At 45.2% G+C, this 21,701-nt stretch overlaps 2 protein-coding genes across 2 annotated transcripts; both read right to left on the reverse strand.

Moving 5' to 3' along the window:
- Positions 1-2,941: 2,941 nt before the first annotated feature.
- On the reverse strand, positions 2,942-4,386 carry LOC107285541 (transmembrane protein 136-like). The gene is made up of 3 exons (XM_015813738.1): positions 4,191-4,386; positions 3,455-3,480; positions 2,942-3,262 (listed from the first exon to the last, which is right to left on the reverse strand). Exons 1-3 carry the CDS (start codon positions 4,384-4,386, stop codon positions 2,942-2,944), a joined length of 543 nt encoding a protein of 180 aa, XP_015669224.1.
- Positions 4,387-15,006: 10,620 nt separating this feature from the next.
- On the reverse strand, positions 15,007-20,975 carry LOC107285542 (transmembrane protein 136-like). The gene is made up of 2 exons (XM_015813739.1): positions 20,780-20,975; positions 15,007-15,596 (listed from the first exon to the last, which is right to left on the reverse strand). The coding sequence occupies exons 1-2, from the start codon at positions 20,973-20,975 to the stop codon at positions 15,007-15,009; spliced, it is 786 nt and encodes a 261-aa protein (XP_015669225.1).
- Positions 20,976-21,701: the final 726 nt, after the last annotated feature.

Consider the following 21,701-nt stretch of genomic DNA (forward strand, 5'->3'; position numbering starts at 1 on the left):
GACTTCAACTCCCAGAATTCCCTGGGAGACTGGGAACTCTGGGAATTGAAGTCCACTGCTAAGGTTGAGAAACACCGTTCTAGTGTGCAGTGTAATGAGCTATAGAAAATAGATTGTTTTTCTGGGATTTTAAATATTCTCTCATTTTTGTATCTAAGAAGGAAGTTTATAGAACTTGCTACAATTTTTATAGATACCCCAGACTAAATAGATTTAGTCTGTTAATCAACATTCATGTCACAGACGTATAGGAAGAAAAACTGGATTTTTGCAAGCCATTAGGTGGTTGTTGTTTCTTTTAATAAAAAAAAAAAGCTTGCAAAAACCTCCTTTTTAAATGATTGCGTCTCTTTTAGAGAGAATTGGCAAGACAGAAATAGTAAAACTGTGGCAGATTATGAGACAAAGGCTATGAAAATGGAGCCTTTCAGTAGCAGTATTTCAAGAAACAATTACGATTATTATTATTATGTACAGCGCCTGGTTTGTGGAAAATGAATTTGATCCAGAAACAGAGACCTCCTTCATGCATCACCCAAAGCCACAACTTTATTATACTAAATAAACCCCAGGCTAGTTTTGATTTATCTATCAAACTGTAAATCATGATGCTTGATACACCCTTCATCCATGTGGCTTCTCCAGTTTTGGTTTAGAGGGATGTGTACATTTAGCAAACTAAATCCGGCAATACCTAGTTAAGTGAAACATGTCTTACTGCATGATACAAAACTTAGTATGGTTTTTTCCCCCAAGCTGTCAAAAAATATGATAGCCAGAAGCTTTGGTGTTTTTAAGGGGACAGGACAAGTTTGAGAAGGATAAGGACAGGAGGATCTTGCTGACAGTATATGTCCCATTTCTGCTCCACCATCGTGTGTATTAATAAAAAGAAAATCTATTTATTGTTGTCTTTTTAACAACGGATTTTCTTTCTGTGGATGTATACGATGGTGGAGCAAAGATGTAGTACACGCTATCATGAGCATCCAGGCTGCCTCTTCCTCATGTGACATCATCATGCCTGCCTCAGACGTTACACTCTGCCAACGTTATGTCCATAAAATCCTTTTTTATTGTTTGTTATAAAACATAATACAGTTTTGCTGTGCCCGTCACTGCTGGAACATTGGAATCACTGTTACATGGTAATGCCAAAGACGTACACGTTGCCATTAATGACAATTCCATTGGTTAGCCCTTTCAAGGACACACACACACCCCACACATACTGGAAAGGAAGAGTTTGGGGGAACAGAGCAGCATAGAAACCATAGTTTTCAGGAAATCATTTGTCAGTCCTTTTGTCAATACAGAAAAAAAAAAATAGCTCATGTCTTTAAAGCTGGACTCTTTTGCTTCCCTGTCTCTCAAGCCCGGCCCTTTCGCAGGGAAGAGATGGATCAAAGGCCAGGTGAGCCGATGAAACAAACCTACTTTGGAACTTGGAATGTGCACATGGGATGAATATTCGGAGGTTCCACTGTTTGAAAACCAAAGCAGATTCCTCGACCGTGGGAAATCTAGCACACCAAGGAGACCCTTTTAGATCCCCATTCCCCCCATATGCAAATCAACCCGTATGCATGGAAAAGGGAATCAGGTTTCATTGTTTGCACAGGTGATGACTCTAAATTCTGCAATCTCTCCGTGGGAATCCAGGCGGGTTTCTAAAAGCCTCTTTTGTTGTTGTTAGTCTCAGCTGACTCTCCTTTGCTTAGTACAGATGATAATGGAAAGCATTTTGTGATGATTCAGCAATAGGATCGGCAAGGAACACCTGGTAATGCAAACCATCTCCCAGTTTGTCTTCTGGAAGGGGGAAGCTGTGGGGAAAGGGATTTGGAGGGTATCTGGAAGAAGACACACCTGAGATGGGATGGATGGATGGTAGAAAGGATGGTAGGAAAGATGGATGGATGGATGAAAGTTGATGGATAGAAGATAGGAAGGATAGATGGATGGATAGATGGAAAGATGGATGGAAGGTAGAAAGCATAGATGGATGAAAAGATGGATTGATGAAAAAATAAATGGATGGATGGAAATGGATGGATGGATAGATAGATAGATAAATAGACAGACAGACAGACAGACAGACAGACAGATGGACGGACGGACGGATGGATGGATAGAAGGATGGATAGATAGATAGATAGATAGATAGATAGATAGATAGATAGATAGATAGATAGATAGATAGATCTTCTCTATCTATTTAATACCAGAGAAGAATCGATGACTTATAATTTCATTGTCCTCCAAAGAAGACCCATGAAGAACCCATTCTAAATTATTTAATACCATGGACTGTGCTCTTCTATATTTATATCTTACCCATCTTTCATCTAGTCAACTTAGCTCAAGTACAGAGAAGAAGAGAAAAAAAATCCAACTTTTCCAAAGGAAAAGTTTGGTAATGGCAACCAACCCCATCAGAAGATTCTTTAGAAATACTCCAGGGTTAATGGGATTATGCCTTAATTTTGAAAAATAGAAAGATTATTAGAAAAGTTCCCCCCACAATAGGAGGGTGTGTGACACATTCCACTAAGCATAAGCATTTGCACTGGGCTGAAACAGGAATCAACTCTACTCTGGCTTGCAACATCTGAGGCATCTCACTCTATATCATACTTATCTTCCACCTTTCCACCTTGCTTAGGACATCCCTGGTGGCGGTTGTCTCCTTTCATCCTCCAACAGTTCTGTGAAGTAGGGTTGGCTCAGAGATGAAGCAAGACCACCATCACCCAACTGAGTTTCACGGTTGAGCAGGGAGGTGGACCCTGGATTTCTCCATACTTAATCCTGTGATCTACCTACAACATTGTCTTGGTCCCCTTCACGCTGATAGAGATGGCGTTTCAAACAAGATCTTGCAGGTGCAGCCCAGACTAATTATTGATGCTAAATCTTGGATAGACAACCCACGATCTGGTCAGTGACTCTTGAGATATCCATTGGTGTTCAAGTCCACCTCTTTGTTCCACCATGCCTTCCACGCGTGATATTTCTTCATGGTTTTGCGCCGGGCAAATCGGAAAATGCTTACCATGAAAAAGCAAGATACTGCATACATTATGAGACCTCCAACCTTGATGAAGACCCTGGGCCTGGGGGACAACAGCACGCAGTACATCAGCCAAGCCCCAACCCCGATCCTCACGCCAGCAAAAAGCACCACAAAGAGGAAGTCCACCACATCGCCTATCAAGCTGGGGTACAGCCCCTTTTCCCGCAGGAACCAGCGGGCCTCGTCCTTTCCCAACCACTCAAGTGATGGTTTCTACTGCCGCAACTGGAGCCGCCGGCTGAGCGGGTTCCGGTCCCTCCGCGACTACGGGTCCTACGACTGACTCACCACCTGGTTGTAGTTCCCAGGAAGCCGGAATTTTATCTGCGTGGTCGGGTCCAGCTTGTCCTTCATCGGGTTTGACTACGTGTTGCGCACCTGCTGAAGTACTGTATTTGGGAACCCTAGAGGAGAGAAGAGCAGAGAGGAGAGGAGAGAGGAGAGGAATGGAGTAAAGCAAGAGAGAAAAATCACGGCTGCCATTCAGATCTCACAGTTACCAGAATCTTGGTTACAGGTAGTCCTCGGCTTACGGCAACATTTCTGTTGCTGAGACATTTGTTAAGTGAGTCATGCTCCATTTTATGACCTTTCTTGCCACAGTTGTTGAGTCCCTGCAGTTGTTAAATTAGTAACACGGTTGTTAAGTGAATCTGGCTTCCCCATTGACTTTGCTTGTCAGAAGTTTGCAAAAGGGGATTATGTGACCCCGGGACACTGAAACTGTTGTAAGTACATGCCTGTGGCCAATCGCCTGAACTTTGACCACGTGACCAAGGGGATGCTGCAGTGGTCATAGGTGTGAAAAACGGTTATAAGCAGTGGTGAGATTCAGCCAGTCCACACCACTTCGGCAGAACCGATAGCTAATTTTTTTTGACCAGGCCCAGAATGGACTTCCAGAAGTGGCATCCACACAGAGAACCGGTTGTTCACATTTTTGAATCCCACCACTGGTCATAAGTCCCTTTTCTCGGTGCTGTTCGAATGTCCATTAAACGAATGATTCTGAGTCGCGGATTGCCTGCAGTCTTTAATGGTGTGGCTTGTTGTGGGAACTCAGAGAATAAAAGGGAGACTCGAAGTTTGGTTCTATGGAAATGGACTGGCCTACCTGGGTAAGTCATGGGCCAGGGACCATCGATAAACCCAATGTAGCCAGAGAGGCAGGTGGCAAAGACCCCATGGGTCAGTGTGACCAATCGGCAGCTCCATTCGCAGCCGCGCCCGTGGTAATGATGGCAGGACCAGGCGTAGAGGCAGAGCCAGCCACACAGGCTGAGTGCCACCCAGAGCATCATGGCCACCATCCTCCTGCAGGGGAATAGAAGGGAAATGTGGAAAGAGACGAATGAATGAATGAATGAATGAATGAATGAATGAATGAATGAATGAATGAACGAATGAACGAATGAACGAGTCGCAAATGTTACAAATAGTTGATATGTCCGACAACCAATATAGGCATCTACGCCAACAAATACACACAAAGGTAGTTGTTAACAAATCACACAGAGGTCAGGAGGCCAACATTCCTGACATCTCTGGATAAATGGCACCATTATTAATTGCATCAGGATTCTAAGGAAAGGAGGTAATTTTTTTTTTGAATAAGCAATTTATATGGCTGCCTGTCTGGCTCCTGTGAGTCTGAGCAGCAAGCAAGAATTTAGAACCAAAATAAAATAAAATAAAATTGATGGAGGGATGACGTGCTATCAAGTTGTTGTCAATTCTTAGCAACCACCTAGATTTTCTCCAGGACAACTAGTCCCTAACCTGGTCCTTCAGGTGTCCCCACATGGCGGAACATCAACACTCAGAAACTGGAGTTGAATCCCACCCATCTTAAAGCTGACAAGGTGGAACGCATCACGCCAGAGGGTCTTTCTGGTCCTTCCATGACCAAGCCACATGGGATCTATGGTTGGGTTCCCGACCCCCACAGGACAAGCCCTCCCTCCCTCCCTTAACCATAGCTCACCCCATACAGCCCGAGCCATGCGGATCTCCATCCCTCAGTCACCAGGTGTATCCCTTAGAGCAAGGCCACCGCGTGAATTAACTCCGCGGAGACCCTCTCCTCCTCCCCGCCCCCGGCCGCGGCGCATGGGAGTTGCAATCCCGTGCACGGGCGGAAAGATGCGGAACGGAGCCCCAGCCTCGCTTGTGCCCAAACGCAACCTGTGGCGCACGTCTGGCCCGGACATTGCGCGTTCCTTGCGCGCGCGCGCCGCCGCCTCCAGCTTTTTCTCCGAAGACCCCGCGGCCTCGCGCTCCCGCGGGCGCCCGAAGCGCATCCCCGCTGGGCAGGAGCGCTCCCGGCTGCGATAGCCCGGGCTCTTCGGCCGCTAGCCCAGCCAGCCCAGCCCAGCCCAACCGGCCGGCCGGGAAGAGCGCGCGAGCGGGCGCACCTGTCGGAGCTCACCTGGCCAGCCAGGCCCCGGGCGCGCTTCTCCCGCTTCGCCCCCGGCAGCGAGGCGTCTCCCGGTGACCGAGATCACCGAGCTCCGTCCGGGCGGCGAGGATGGCAGGCGGAGAACGGAAGCTGGCTTAGGGTAACCTGCTGGTGCGGAGGACGGATGGCAGCGCCCGCGGGCACTGCGCCGGGCGCCGGACCGCGCGCAGGAGAGCTGCGCGGGCAAGGAGGAAAGAAGGCGCCCGGCTGGATTGCTTGCGCCCTTGGGCTTGCTGGGCGAACGCGGCCAGGGCTTACCTGGCAGGCAGACCGCAGTTCAACGAAAGCTACCTTGAAGGCGCCTCCGCGGCCAAGTGGGGAGAGCCGTTTTCCGAGGGTCGCTGGATGAAAGCAGCGACACTGCGAAGGGCCAAAGGAGCGCTGGGGGTCCTGCAGGTACGGTAGATGCCATAGAAGGAGGCGCCCACACTTAAGTTTGCAAAGAAGTAGCGCTGAAGTTAAATCGTCGAAGTTAAGTCCAGGTAACTACCTAGTAGTGAGGCCAATTAACCGGTGGAACAGCTTTGCCTTCAGAAATGGTGGGCCCTCCATCACTAGAGGCATTTAAGAAGAGACTGGACAGTCACTTAGCTGCTTGAGCAGGGGGCTGGACTAGAAGACCTCCAAGGTCCCTTCCAACTTCTATTCTATTCTATTCTATTCTATTCTATCCTATCCTATCCCATCCCATCCCATCCCATCCCATCCTATCCTATCCTATCCTATCCTATCCTATCCTATAACTTATCTGCATCTTGGCCAGTTCAACAGGGCGTGAAGCGACCAGAAATCTGATCCAGCCAACCGCTGTTGAATTATAGTTGGCAATGCGACTGTGCCAGTCCCTGGTTAGAATGCAATCAGTTAAAATGTTATTGGGTGTAAAGAAGATGTATTTGGCCAATTAAAATGTTTTAGAAGGCTAATGCTCACATCCATTTAAGAATCCGGCAATCGGGCAAGTTTTAATGGGTGTAAGACTAGAGGATTCATCTGTGTTTGCAGATAGATGTTGCTTTTATAACCTTTTACTTCTCTCAGCAAGCAGCCTGTATCTTCATCTCTGACCAGGAATCCTGCTTTCTTAAATCTGATGCTTTCTTGTTGCCTTTCAGATGTCTTTAAAGTTTATTAGTTGCTCGGGAAGTCCCATTGGGCCCAATATTATAAAGTGCCCCCCCCAATAGTTTTATACAAAAATAAAGTTGCCCGTTTATTAATCAATAATCATAGAATAATACACAACAGAATAAATACACTTATTAAATTCCATTCATTCAGGCAAAACTCCATCAAGTAGGTCTGCTCCCGCTTAGCAAACATATTGTGGATGGACAAATTCCGAACATCTTAGAATATAATTTAACAAACTATTGGCATCCTTGAACCTTATCTTTTCACCACAGATTCCCACATCGTGACAGATATCAAGAAATCACATCTGCACATCCCCATATCTTGAGTCACACATTAGGCTCCAGTTTGTTGTATTCACACAAATTTGTTAGAATGTGGATTAGTTCGAGTTTACCTTGCCGTGGATATGACCCAGTTAAACTCCGCAAGCAATCCTGGGGGACGTTTGAAGAGAGGGATTAAGGGAAGCTTTCTGGAGCATTGTGAGGTTAGCTTTAATTATTCCCCTGAGTACTGGAGGACAGTTTCAGGAGTACACAACCAGGGAGAAACCACTGCTTATTAAATGTGCACACTTCTTGGTGCAAAAGAGTTTTGGGAAGATTTGATGTAGCGGTTAAGACACGAGGCTAGGAAGCAAGAGACCAGGAGTTCAAGAATAACCTTGGGGCAGTTACTCTCTTTCAGCCCAGCCTACCTCACAGAGTTGTTGTTATGGGGAAAATAGTTAGGAGGAAGGGGGGGTGTTGGATATACTTGCCGCCATGAGTTATCTGTGAAAATAATAAAAGCGGGATATGATTGAATGAATGAACAAATGAATTGAATGAAAGAACGAACAAACAAATGAACGAATGAATGAATAAATGAAGATCCCTAAAGGCTAGCTGTGTTGAGAAGAACCAACATCTTCTTTACATCTAGAAAACTGCTCATAATGAGTGAAATCATGTTCTGGGTTTAGGACAGTTCCTCTGAAAACCTTGTACCTCTGAATGTATTACAGAAGGGTTTTTATATAGGCGCTTAAACAACAATGCTATCAACATTTTTTAAAAAAAATAGTACAATAATTTTGAGCAATGTACAAGAAATTTGGAGAAACAGATTCTTCTATTACGAAGCCAATAGTTTCAAGTCTTAAGGAATATTAAATATATTTGTTATGATCTAAAAAGAAGCATGCAACAAAAATTCTTTTTCAGGTTTATTGGTCTCCTAAAGAGAAAATTGGATTATCCCTCTCCGGTTAGAGATGAAACACAGTGCATATATTTTGATCATTTTTACAATTAGTTCCTTGTGATCAGATCTGTTCATTTATGAAGCACTTGGGATACGCCCTGTGCAGTCAGTTGCTGAAAATATTGTTTTGTATTCCTCGAAGGACACTTGTGTGTCACATACCACAAGTGGTCAGTTCTCCTCTTTTGAATTGGTTCTTGTCAGAAAATAGGCACCAAATGATCTGATTCCGTGCAGTTCAGGTTTCATGGTTTGTTTAAAAACTGTAGCAATTTTTATATAGATACAGTTATTATGTCCGTATGGCGAAAAAGTAGGAAAAAACCCCAAGAACATTGTTCCCTTTGCTTGTCCTGTTCATTTTACTGGGGTTTTCGCATGTTTGTTTGTTTGACTTGTATTTGCAAGTTCTTAAAAATATTTTCATTTGTGGTTGTAAACAAACTAAGAACTGGAATGCTGTTGTTTTTTCCAGATACTGAAATCCGCTCTGGAGCAGGGAGTTCAAAAGCTATTCAAATCCCTTGGGATTTGCGCTGGGAAGAAATAGACTTGAGGAGACCACAGTAGGATGCAGTAGTGGAAATTTTTGAATGGAATGGCTGCTTCCAGGACGAGCAGATGCTGGCTCTGTGTGATGTGAAATTGCACCCTCTGGAGGCACAAACCTTGTATAGATTTACCCCAAATTGTGATTAGTAGGTACCCAGCCTCTAGTTTAGCCAGGGAAGATAACACTACCAGCAATCTGTCTATGGAGATTCTCACATTCTGGAGAAAATCCACATTCTACACAGAGAGGACCACCGGTTTGAAAGAAGGGTCAAGGAGGCCATCCACGTTAAAAATGAGCAGCCCTCTCTCAACAGAGGGGGAGAGAGGGGCACGACACCACCTGTCTCCTGTTTACAACACAGTCCTTTGGCTCGGTGAAGTTTTCACACCCATTTGCACTCTTGAAAGTACAGATTAAACCCCCCAGTGGCCTCAACAATTCTCAGAGAGCGAATGACCGACCTTCGGAGTGCTAAGACCAAGGAATATAAACCCTTCCATTCTCTACCATTCAGTCAGAACTGAAGAAACTTCTTGGATGAGAAGCGAAATATCTTCAAGGACAAAAAGTAGAAAGTCCAGTTGCATTTGAAAAACAAAAGCACCTTTTATATCTTATATCCTATCCTTGACAACAAAACAATCATCTTGTCTTTACTACCCATGTTAGCTGCAGTGATCCTCTAAACGAGGTGGGACTCTGACTGTCCCCCTTAGCTTGGTCACCAAAGCAGAATGACCCAACTCTTCCTGCCTCAGATCCATACTTCACTGTAATCCATCTCAGCCGCCCCCTTGGGCAGGTGGCCTTTGATTGGATTGGCTGATTTGAGAACCTCTTCTTCATGCAAATATCTGTTCACAGGCCATTTCTCCCATCACGTTTCTTNAAGCGGGTCTGGCCTAGGGAATTTTAGCGGGGTTTTTTAGGGGATTTTTAAGGATAATTTTAATGATCGGCCTGTTTAAATATTTCTTTTTAATTCGGCTTTTAATTATTGTATTTGTATTGTAGTTTTTATGAGGCTGTTAGCCGCCCTGAGTCCCATGAGGAGAAGGGCGGGGTATAAATTAAATTAATAAAATAAATAAATAAAATAGAATGGACTTCCAGAAGTGGCATCCACACAGAGAACCGGTTGTTCACATTTTTGAATCCCACCACTGGTCATAAGTCCCTTTTCTTGGTGCTGTTCGAATGTCCATTAAACGAATGATTCTGAGTCGCGGATTGCCTGCAGTCTTTAATGGTGTGGCTTGTTGTGGGAACTCAGAGAATAAAAGGGAGACTCGAAGTTTGGTTCTATGGAAATGGACTGGCCTACCTGGGTAAGTCATGGGCCAGGGACCATCGATAAACCCAATGTAGCCAGAGAGGCCGGTGGCAAAGACCCCATGGGTCAGTGTGACCAATCGGCAGCTCCATTCGCAGCTGCGCCCGTGGTAATGATGGCAGGACCAGGCGTAGAGGCAGAGCCAGCCACACAGGCTGAGTGCCACCCAGAGCATCATGGCCACCATCCTCCTGCAGGGGAATAGAAGGGAAATGTGGAAAGAGACGAATGAATGAACGAATGAACGAATGAACGAATGAACGAGTCGCAAATGTTACAAATAGTTGATATGTCCGACAACCAATATAGGCATCTACGCCAACAAATACACACAAAGGTAGTTGTTAACAAATCACACAGAGGTCAGGAGGCCAACATTCCTGACATCTCTGGATAAATGGCACCATTATTAATTGCATCAGGATTCTAAGGAAAGGAGGTAATTATTTTTTTTGAATAAGCAATTTATATGGCTGCCTGTCTGGCTCCTGTGAGTCTGAGCAGCAAGCAAGAATTTAGAACCAAAATAAAATAAAATAAAATTGATGGAGGGATGACGTGCTATCAAGTTGTTGTCAATTCTTAGGAACCACCTAGATTTTCTCCAGGACAACTAGTCCCTAACCTGGTCCTTCAGGTGTCCCCACATGGCGGAACATCAACACTCAGAAACTGGAGTTGAATCCCACCCATCTTAAAGCTGACAAGGTGGAACGCATCACACCAGAGGGTCTTTCTGGTCCTTCCATGACCAAGCCACATGGGATCTATGGTTGGGTTCCCGACCCCCACAGGACAAGCCCTCCCTCCCTCCCTTAACCATAGCTCACCCCATACAGCCCGAGCCATGCGGATCTCCATCCCTCAGTCACCAGGTGTATCCCTTAGAGCAAGCCCACCGCGTGAATTAACTCCGCGGAGACCCTCTCCTCCTCCCCGCCCCCGGCCGCGGCGCATGGGAGTTGCAATCCCGTGCACGGGCGGAAAGATGCGGAACGGAGCCCCAGCCTCGCTTGTGCCCAAACGCAACCTGTGGCGCACGTCTGGCCCGGACATTGCGCGTTCCTTGCGCGCGCGCGCCGCCGCCTCCAGCTTTTTCTCCGAAGACCCCGCGGCCTCGCGCTCCCGCGGGCGCCCGAAGCGCATCCCCGCTGGGCAGGAGCGCTCCCGGCTGCGATGGCCCGGGTTCTGCGGCCGCTAGCCCAACCAGCCCAGCCCAGCCCAGCCCAACCGGCCGGCCGGGAAGAGCGCGCGAGCGGGCGCACCTGTCGGAGCTCACCTGGCCAGCCAGGCCCCGGGCGCGCTTCTCCCGCTTCGCCCCCGGCAGCGAGGCGTCTCCCGGTGACCGAGATCACCGAGCTCCGTCCGGGCGGCGAGGATGGCAGGCGGAGAACGGAAGCTGGCTTAGGGTCACCTGCTGGTGCGGAGGACGGATGGCAGCGCCCGCGGGCACCGCGCCGGGCGCCGGACCGCGCGCAGGAGAACTGCGCGGGCAAGGAGGAAAGAAGGCGCCCGGCTGGATTGCTTGCGCCCTTGGGCTTGCTGGGCGAACGCGGCCAGGGGTTACCTGGCAGGCAGACCACGGTTCAACGAAAGCTAGCTTGAAGGAGCCTCCGCGGCCAAGTGGGGAGAGCCGTTTTCCGACGGGCGCTGGATGAAAGCAGCGACACTGCGAAGGGCCAAAGGAGCGCTGGGGGTCCTGCAGGTACGGTAGATGCCATAGAAGGAGGCGCCCACACTTAAGTTTGCAAAGAAGTAGCGCTGAAGTTAAATCGTCGAAGTTAAGTCCAGGTAACTACCTAGTAGTGAGGCCAATTAACCGGTGGAACAGCTTTGCCTTCAGAAATGGTGGGCCCTCCATCACTAGAGGCATTTAAGAAGAGACTGGACAGTCACTTATCTGCTTGAGCAGGGGGCTGGACTAGAAGACCTCCAAGGTCCCTTCCAACTTCTATTCTATTCTATTCTATTCTATTCTATATTCTATCCCATCCCATCCCATCCCATCCTATCCTATCCTATCCTAAACTTATCTGCATCTTGGCCAGTTCAACAGGGCGTGAAGCAACCAGAAATCTGATCCAGCCAACCGCTGTTGAATTATAGTTGGCAACGTGACTGTGCCAGTCCCTGGTTAGAATGCAATCAGTTAAAATGTTATTGGGTGTAAAGAAGATGCATTTGGCCAATTAAAATGTTTTAGAAGGCTAATGCTCACATCCATTTAAGAACCCGGCAATCGGGCAAGTTTTAATGGGTGTAAGACTAGAGGATTCATCTGTGTTTGCAGATAGATGTTGCTTTTATAACCTTTTACTTCTCTCAGCAAGCAGCCTGTATCTTCATCTCTGACCAGGAATCCTGGTTTCTTAAATCTGATGCTTTCTTGTTGCCTTTCAGATGTCTTTAAAGTTTATTAGTTGCTCGGGAAGTCCCATTGGGCCCAATATTATAAAGCGCCCCCCAATAGTTTTATACAAAAAGAAAGTTGCCCATTTATTAATCAATAATCACAGAATAATACACAACAGAATAAATACACTTATTAAATTCCATTCATTCAGGCAAAACTCCATCAAGTAGGTCTGCTCCCGCTTAGCAAACATATTGTGGATGGACAAATTCCGAACATCTTAGAATATAATTTAACAAACCATTGGCATCCTTGAACCTTATCTTTTCACCACAGATTCTCACATCGTGACAGATATCAAGAAATCACATCTGCACATCGCCATATCTTGAGTCACACATTAGGTTCCAGTTTGTCGTATTCACACAAATTTGTTAGAATGTGGATTAGTTCGAGTTTTCCTTGCCGTGGATATGACCCAGTTAAACTCTGCAAGCAATCCTGGGGGACGTTTGAAGAGAGGGATTAAGGGCAGCTTTCTGGAGCATTGTGAGGTTAGCTTTAATTATTCCCCTGAGTACTGGAGGACAGTTTCAGGAGTACACAACCAGGGAGAAACCACTGCTTATTAAATGTGCACACTTCTTGGTGCAAAGGAGTTTTAGGAAGATTTGATGTAGTGGTTAAGACACGAGGCTAGGAAGCAAGAGACCAGGAGTTCAAGAATAACCTTGGGGCAGTTACTCTCTTTCAGCCCAGCCTACCTCACAGAGTTGTTGTTATGGGGAAAATAGTTAGGAGGAAGGGGGTGTGTTGGTTATACTTGCTGCCATGAGTTATCTGTGAAAATAATAAAAGCGGGATATGATTGAATGAATGAACAAATGAATTGAATGAAAGAACGAACAAACAAACAAACAAATGAACGAATGAATGAATAAATGAAGATCCCTAAAGGCTAGCTGTGTTGAGAAGAACCAACATCTTCTTTGCATCTAGAAAACTGCTCATAATGAGTGAAATCATGTTCTGGGTTTAGGACAGTTCCTCTGAAAACCTTGTACCTCTGAATGTATTACAGAAGGGTTTTTATATAGGCGCTTAAACATCAATGCTATCAACATTTTTTTAAAAATAATAGTACAATAATTTTGAGCAATGTGCAAGAAATTTGGAGAAACAGATTTTTCTATTACGAAGCCAATAGTTTCAAGTCTTAAGGAATATTAAATATATTTATTATAATCTAAAAAGAAGCATGCAACAAAAATTCTTTTTCAGGTTTATTGGTCTCCTAAAGAGAAAATTGGATTATCCCTCTCCGGTTAGAGATGAAACACAGTGCATATATTTTGATCATTTTTACAATTAGTTCCTTGTGATCAGATCTGTTCATTTATGAAGCACTTGGGATACGCCCTGTGCAGTCAGTTGCTGAAAATATTGTTTTGTATTCCTCGGACACTTGTGTGTCACATACCACAAGTGGTCAGTTCTCCCCTTTTGAATTGGTTCTTGTCAGAAAATAGGCACCAAACGATCTGATTCCGTGCAGTTCAGGTTTCATGGTTTGTTTAAAAACTGTAGCAATTTTTATATAGATGCAGTTATTATGTCCGTATGGCGAAAAAGTAGGAAAAAACCCCAAGAACATTGTTCCCTTTGCTTGTCCTGTTCATTTTACTGGGGTTTTCGCATGTTTGTTTGTTTGACTTGTATTTGCAAGTTCTTAAAAATATTTTCATTTGTGGTTGTAAACAAACTAAGAACTGGAATGCTGTTGTTTTTTCCAGATACTGAAATCCGCTCTGGAGCAGGGAGTTCAAAAGCTATTCAAATCCCTTGGGATTTGCGCTGGGAAGAAATAGACTTGAGGAGACCACAGTAGGATGCAGTAGTGGAAATTTTTGAATGGAATGGCTGCTTCCAGGACGAGCAGATGCTCGCTCTGTGTGATGTGAAATTGCACCCTCTGGAGGCACAAACCTTGTATAGATTTACCCCAAATTGTGATTAGTAGGTACCCAGCCTCTAGTTTAGCCAGGGAAGATAACACTACCAGCAATCTGTCTATGGAGATTCTCACATTCTGGAGAAAATCCACATTTTACACAGAGAGGACCACCGGTTTGAAAGAAGGGTCAAGGAGGCCATCCACGTTAAAATTGAGCAGCCCTCTCTCAACAGAGGGAGAGAGGGGCACGACACCACCTGTCTCCTGTTTACAACACAGTCCTTTGGCTCGGTGAAGTTTTCACACCCATTTGCACTCTTGAAAGTACAGATTAAACCCCCCAGTGGCCTCAACAATTCTCAGAGAGCGAATGACCGACCTTCGGAGTGCTAAGACCAAGGAATATAAACCCTTCCATTCTCCACCATTCAGTCAGAACTGAAGAAACTTCTTGGATGAGAAGCGAAATATCTTCAAGGACAAAAAGTAGAAAGTCCAGTTGCATTTGAAAAACAAAAGCACCTTTTATATCTTATATCCTATCCTTGACAACAAAACAATCATCTCGTCTTTACTACCCATGTTAGCTGCAGTGATCCTCTAAACAAGGTGGGACTCTGACTGTCCCCCTTAGCTTGGTCACCAAAGCAGAATGACCCAACTCTTCCTGCCTCAGATCCATACTTCACTGTAATCCATCTCAGCCGCCCCCTTGGGCAGGTGGCCTTTGATTGGATTGGCTGATTTGAGAACCTCTTCTTCATGCAAATATCTGTTCACAGGCCATTTCTCCCATCACGTTTCTTTCTTCTGGAAGAACATCATCTTGAATTCCAGATGTGGGTCTGAAGCTGGATCATGAATCCAGATCTGGCATGGCAAGTAGGTCCAAGCTCAGCAAGATCCATTTGCTCCTTGCAAGTTGGGTTCAACAGGCCCCTGGATACCCAAGTTGGGAAGAGGCCTGTTACACTTGGTGTGATCTTCTTGGGTTCTTTCACTTTTCCAAGCCTGGAATTTCTTGAGGATTTTCTTCTTGGCAAAAGTGAAGATCTCCAGCAAAAACATGAAGGATACGGCGTACATAGCGAGGATTCCACCCTTAAGTGTCCCAAATGTCTGGGGTGACTTCATCACAGAATCAATAATCCACGCACCCCCGACAATCCGCAGCCCCAGGAAGAGAGTCACAAACAGGATATCCACCACATCTCCAGCCAGGCTCTGGTAGCTTCCGCTGTCTCGTAGGAACCAGCGCATTTGCAAAAACGGGTTGGTGATCTCGCTCACGAAGATGATGGCGATGATCTCAGGGCCCGACTTGCCGGTATCCAAGACCAGCGACATGCCGCTCATGCTGAGCAGGTGGTGAGTCAGCATCAGATCGGTCTCGCCTTCGAAAAGGACACACCAGCAGAAGTCAAAGATGAAATAGCCCAGCGACAGACAGAGGATGAACTCTTGGAGAGGCGTGTTTGGATGGCCTAGAAATAAGGGTAGATTTACAAAATAAAAGTAATTTAGTTTTTCAGTTCCCATTTGCGTTTTCTCCATTCTGAAGATCCCAAAGCAATGAGGGTCTAGGACAGGGGTCTTCAAACTTGGCCCTTTTATGACTTGTGGACTTCAACTCCCAGAATTCCTCAGCCAGCCACGCTGGATGAGCAATTCTGGGAGTTGAAGTCCACAAGTCATAAAAGGGCCAAGTTTGAAGACCCCTGATCTAGGACAACTCGCTACGGCCAACTCTCTGCGGCCAACTTGTCATGGGACAATGCAACATGTTATTAATCTTTTCATTCACTTACTTTGATTATTGGTGACCACGTTTTTGTTGAAATGATTTTAACTCTTTTATGTCTGGATTGGTTTTATTTTATTATTATTGGCCACGGTTCCATCAAAATTAATTTAACTTTTGTATTTGTTGAACTGTCCTGCAGAGAGTTTTCCCGTGGCAAGTCACCCTCTTCTCCAAAGCGTCCGAAGGCAGGACAAGAAGCAACGGATGGAAACTAATCAAGGAGAGAAGCAACCTGGAACTAAGGAGAAACTTCCTGACAGTTAGAACAATTAACCAGTGGAACGACCTGCCTCCAGAAGCGGTGAATGCTCCAACACTGGAAGTTTTTAAGAAGAGACTGGACTGCCATTTGTCTGAAATGGTATAAGGTTTCCTGCCTGAGCAGGGGGTTGGACTAGAAGACCTCCAAGGTCCCTTCCAATTCTGTTATTCTGTTATTCTGTATCCTGAGTTGGCTGCGGCAAGTTATCCCATTCGGAAGCAGTGAAATGATAGATTTTAAAGCTGGTTTAATGTGGACCATTGTTTTGACATCCTGAAGCTTTAATAAATTTGCCAGCTGAGGTTTGATACACATTCCTTTTACCTCCCCACTGTCACTCGACTGAATCTTCTGCCAAGAAAATATCCTACTTTCTCAAAGAAAATTATGGGGAATGGCATCAAACATCACATCTAGAAATCAAAATGTTTAAGTCTAGACTTTAAAATCTCTATTTTGAAAATTACATCAGGGCAGTGAATACTGCATAGATTAAGTGAGTTTGCCGTGCATTGAGTTTGACTCTCAGTGGGGTTCAGTGCTTCTCCCTCCCTTCTTTAGTGTTAACTGTGCTAAGAGAAGGTTTGTTTTAATCATTGGTTGTACAAGCCATAACTGGCTGGGTTTGACCAACTTGCTAAGCTGTAACTTATAATTTTACAAATTACAGTGTTCAGGTTTAAGCAACATATTAAGAGGGAAGCCATGTTTTGCAATCCACATCTGTTGGCTTCATATACTGCAGCACGCTAAGTCAGAGCCAAGCAAACCACACATTGTGGCTGAACAGGGCTTGTTGTAAGCTACCAAGAATCTCTAAGGCAGGGGTCTTCAAACGTGGCCCTTTTATGACTTGCGGACTTCAACTCCCAGAATTCCTCAGCCAGCGTGCCTGGCTGAGGAATTCTGGGAGTTGAAGTCCGCAAGTCATAAAAGGGCCACGTTTGAAGACCCCTACTCTAAGGCAACAATGGCATGCAAACAAACAAACAATATTTGCACTATTCAGATGACCCTAAGGGCACAGATGAACCTCCAAGTGGCCACAATGGCTCTCAGAGGGAGTACTAACAACCAGATGACTGCAAAGGAATATAAACCCTTCCATCCTCCGCCATTCAGTCAGAACCGAAGAAGCTTCTTGGATGAGAAGCAAAATGTCTTCAAGGAAAAAAAAAAGCCCAGTTGTCTTTTGAAAAAAAAGCACCTTTTGGACCTTGAACCTGGAGTTAGTCATCCCTCCTACAGATCGAAAACTCTCCCTGGAGCAAATTAAAGGATGTTTATGGAACTTCAAGGGAGTTAAAGCTGAAACTCAAAATTCTCTTTACAGATCCCTTTGAAGAGCATGACTCTTCCAGCTGAGTTCACATTCCTGATTCTCCTCCCCATTCTCACTGTAATTCTCCCTGTAAACATACTGGGCTCTTCCATGGTGAAAGGGCAGAATGCCACAGCTTACTATTAATTTAATAGGCTTTAAAATACAGGATATTATTTTTGGTGCTGCTGCCTAGCTCTTATCACCCCTGGAGTAATTACAGGACTCCCACACTGCAAATAATGAACAGGACTTGTATATGCTGCCCCTGTTGTATGGGACAGGGAGCCAAAAGCTTAGAATAAGATTTTCCTCCAAGGAATTATTTGACCCATAAGGCTGACAGGTGTTGCGTGAAAAGGGTTCAAGATCTAATCCCAGCAAAGGAGAGCTAAACTAAAGGCAGGAGAGGACTTGTGAGGACACAACGGAGGAGGCAACATGCAGACTAGCAAAACTGAACCAACATTTAAGCCCAAGTGATCAAGACAGGAAGCAGTGAATGAGACAGAAAGAGAGATGAAAAATGGATGATTTTTGAAAGAAAGAAAAGGAAGGAAGGCAAAAAAAGAAGAAAAGAACAAGGAAGGAAAGGGAAGGAGGGAGGAAAAAGAGAAAGAACAAAAGAACAGAGAAAGAAGGAAGGAAGGGAAAGGAGGGCGAGCGGGCTATAGGACTCACATGCTTTTGGTATGTCCTGGAGAGCACTGTTTTCATTTGGAGAAGGAAGTTTCTAGTCCTTATGACTGAAACTGGGTTGGCCACTCTGTTAGCTAAAGTCTCAGAATTCCATAAACAATCACCGCCTCCCTCAAAGGTTATATAAATAGTTAGACAAACCTAAGGGCTCTTAGTTGGTGACTGACTTTATACCTGCTAACATTTTGCTTATGCATTGTCACCACCAAATATGGTGTATCAAGTGGTGATCTCAAACAACATCTGTCTTCTCTGAAATTCTTGGGATATGTGCTTCAGAAGTGAGAGAAATATCCTTGCAGGGCAAGTCCAACTTGTCCCTGACTATGTGCTACCCACCTGCAATTTGTAAGGACATCTCGGTGTTTAATTGGGTCACCAAGGCCTGTATAATGCAGTGAATAACAGGGCTTAGAGTGCAGAATGCAACATTCAAATCTTTGTTTACAATCCAGCTTGATCATTTGTGATCTCTCAATCTCCCCACCCTGCAAGGTTGAGCTTAGGTGAGAGGTTTCTGGGCTATGGGGAAGAGAGCAGGAAAACGTAAGATTCCCTGACAATTACAAAGAATTAATCAGTGGAGCAGCTTGCCTCCAGAAGCTGTGAGTGTTCCAGCACTGGAGGTTTTCAAGAAGAGATTGGACAGCCTTTTGTCTGAAATGGTATAGGGTTTCCTGCTTCAGCAGGGGGCTGGACTAGAAGACCTCCAAGGTCCCTTCCAGCTCTGTTATTCTGTTTGAGAGCCGCTGCATGTGCTAAACCAGGGTTCCCAACCTCGGCCTCTTTAAGACGCATGGACTTCAGCTTGTAGAACAAGGCAACCACAAGCCATTTGAGGCTTGCTGCAGGAAACCCCAAGGACAATTCATGGAGTCACCAGCAGATGAACTGGACCTAAAGGACTTCTAACTAACCATTTTGCACCAATTATGGAGCATGCTAATTACAGGAAGAAGTGAGAAGCTGTTGATGAAGAACGGAAAAAGTAGGAAGTTTTCTCTATACCAGGTAGAGCAATGTTGGTGGATCGTTGCTGGAGAAGTCATATGAGCTGGGTGGAAGATGAAACTAAAATGGAAGGTGGTGCATTGGTGGAAGCAGCTGATAATGTGCAGGAGGAGAACTTGTGGAGATCAGAAAGGTCACCTGGATTAGGAGAAGCAGTGACAAATGGGCAAGAAGGCTAAGAGTCCGATCCTTAGGTTAAGAAGTTCCTAATTTAAAGCTTGGGACCATCAGCTATTCCTCTCCTTCCCCCTTCCTCCATTGTCCCAGGATAATAACATAGGCCAACTTCTGAGCACAGAGTTGTACGATGTTTGAGAATACAACGAAACATTCAGAGGTGCAAAACTGAAAGGTTGGGACCAGGTTGGGAAGCATCTATCTGAACCTGCTGCTTGAATCATAGAGGCATTGGGTCTTCTGGAAGGCTTAGCACAGCTGCTTTGGGGCTTCCCCATGTCTTCTGAACATGCCCATAAGACCCATCAGTCAGATTGGTTGCAAGAAAGATATCCGTGCATGCCATTGACTGGCAGGGAATTGGAAAGAGCCATGTTGAGCCCGTTGAGAAGACAGGTTGCCTCAATGCTTCAAGGACCAAATTTGACCATTTTCTGGTGTCACTTTGATGGGTCCTTGGTGTTCTCTGAGCTTGAGGGGGTTTTTTTGGTTGTTGTTTTTTTTTGCAGACATTTCATTACCCAAACTAGGTAACATCATCAGTGCTAATGATGCAAGAAAACAAGCAAGCTCAGAGAGCATCACGGAGCTCTCATTTCAACCCTGAGCTGCAAATATTCTCCTTTATTGGTCTAACTTTGCCTAATCTTGGTTCCAAGGCTGACACGACAGGAATTTTAGATCACCCTCTGGCAGTGTGGAAAGGGCTGGTCCAGTGATGAGATTCAGCCGGTTCGCACCACTTCGGCAGAACCGGTAGCTAATTTTTTGTGGCCCAGGCCCAGAATGGACTTCCGGAAGTGGCATCCACATAGAGAACCGGTTGTTCACATATTTGAATCCCACCACTGGTTAGATAGACAGACAGACAGACAGACAGACAGACAGACAGACAGACAGACAGAAATAGATACAATGGTGGCATTCAGCTAGTTTGCACCACTTCGGCAGAACCGGTACCTAATTTTTTGTTGCCCAGGCCCAGAATGGACTTCCGGAAGCAGCATCTACACATAGAACCGGTTGTTCACCTATTTGAATCCCACCACTGGATGGATAGATAGATAGATAGATAGATAGATAGATAGATAGATAGATAGATAGATAGATAGATAGATAGATAGATAGATAGATAGATAGATAGATAGATAGATAGAAATAGATACAGTGGTGGGATTCAGCTGGTTCACACCACTTCGTCAGAACCGGTAGGTAATTTTTTGTTGCCCAGGTCCAGAATGGACATCCGGAAGCAGCATCCACACAGAGAACCAGTTGTTCACCTATTTGAATCCCACCACTGGGCTGGTCCTAGAGGGCTCGTCCATCATGCCACTCTGATACTCCTTGCTTCTTCCAATAAGCTGGTGGAGCTTCCCCCCCTCCTTCCTACCTGCGTGAGTCAGCGGCCAGGGACCATCAATGAAGACAACGTAGCCAGAGAGGAAAGAGACCATCGTGCCATGCAACAAAGTGACCATTCGACAGCTCCATTCTGCGCTGCGATGCCTGCTTCGATGCAAAAAACCCCAGTAAAGGAAAAGCCAAGCGCAGGTGCTACTGATGATTTGGAGAAGGATGGAGGACATGTTCTTGCAGCTGAAAAGAGAGAGAGAGGGAGAGAGAGTGGGAAATAAATATGCACACTAGCCCAATGACAATAAAGCAGGATGGCTGGGAGCTGAAGTAACAACAACAACAACAACAATAATAATAAAGTTGAAAGGAACCTTGGAGGTCATCTAGTCCAACCCCCTGCTCAGGCAGGAAAAAGTCCACACATCTTAAAATTGCCAAGGTCAAGAAACATTGATGTAGACCAGGAGTCTTCAAACTTGGCAACTTTAAGACTTGTGGACTTCAACTCCCAGAATTCTGGCTGAGGAATTCTGAGAATTGAAGTCCACAAGTCTTAAAGTTGCCAAGTTTGAAGACCCCTGATGTAGACAATTATTTCTTCCTGATTTCTTCTCGTTGTCCTTCTCTCCTATTTCTCTCATCTTCTCCCTCTTTTTTAGAAATAGTTAGATGACTGACTGACTGACTGACTGACAGACAGACAGACAGACAGACAGACAGACAGACAGACAGACAGACAGACAGACAGACAGACAGACAGACAGACAGACAGACAGACAGACAGATAGATAGCAAGATAGCAAGATAGCAAGTTTTATGGTACTTGGATAAATAGATTACAATTGAAAAGGTAAAAACTAATCCATTTTTAAAAAAAAAAAGAAAAATAGAAAAAAAATAGGAAGTGGAGTAAAGAAAAATAGAACAGTAGAAAAGAAAATAAGAATTTAGTAAAG

Source organism: Protobothrops mucrosquamatus, unplaced genomic scaffold, assembly GCF_001527695.2.
Source record: "Protobothrops mucrosquamatus isolate PMUCROS unplaced genomic scaffold, P.Mucros_1.0 scaffold186, whole genome shotgun sequence".
Taxonomy (NCBI): Eukaryota; Metazoa; Chordata; class Lepidosauria; order Squamata; family Viperidae; genus Protobothrops; species Protobothrops mucrosquamatus.

What these genes read in the sequence shown, in the direction of transcription:
- LOC107285541 (XM_015813738.1), bottom strand. Translation starts at nt 4,386, where the DNA reads ATGGTGGCCATGATGCTCTGGGTGGCACTCAGCCTGTGTGGCTGGCTC. An exon ending in CTGGCCCATGACTTACCCAG is followed by an intron (nt 3,481 to 4,190) that starts GTAGGCCAGTCC and finishes TCTCTCCTCTAG; the next exon opens with GGTTCCCAAATACAGTACTT. An exon ending in CAAATACAGTACTTCAGCAG is followed by an intron (nt 3,263 to 3,454) that starts GTGCGCAACACG and finishes TGGTTGGGAAAG; the next exon opens with GACGAGGCCCGCTGGTTCCT.
- LOC107285542 (XM_015813739.1), bottom strand. Translation starts at nt 20,975, where the DNA reads ATGTCCTCCATCCTTCTCCAAATCATCAGTAGCACCTGCGCTTGGCTT. An exon ending in CTGGCCGCTGACTCACGCAG is followed by an intron (nt 15,597 to 20,779) that starts GTAGGAAGGAGG and finishes CCTTATTTCTAG; the next exon opens with GCCATCCAAACACGCCTCTC.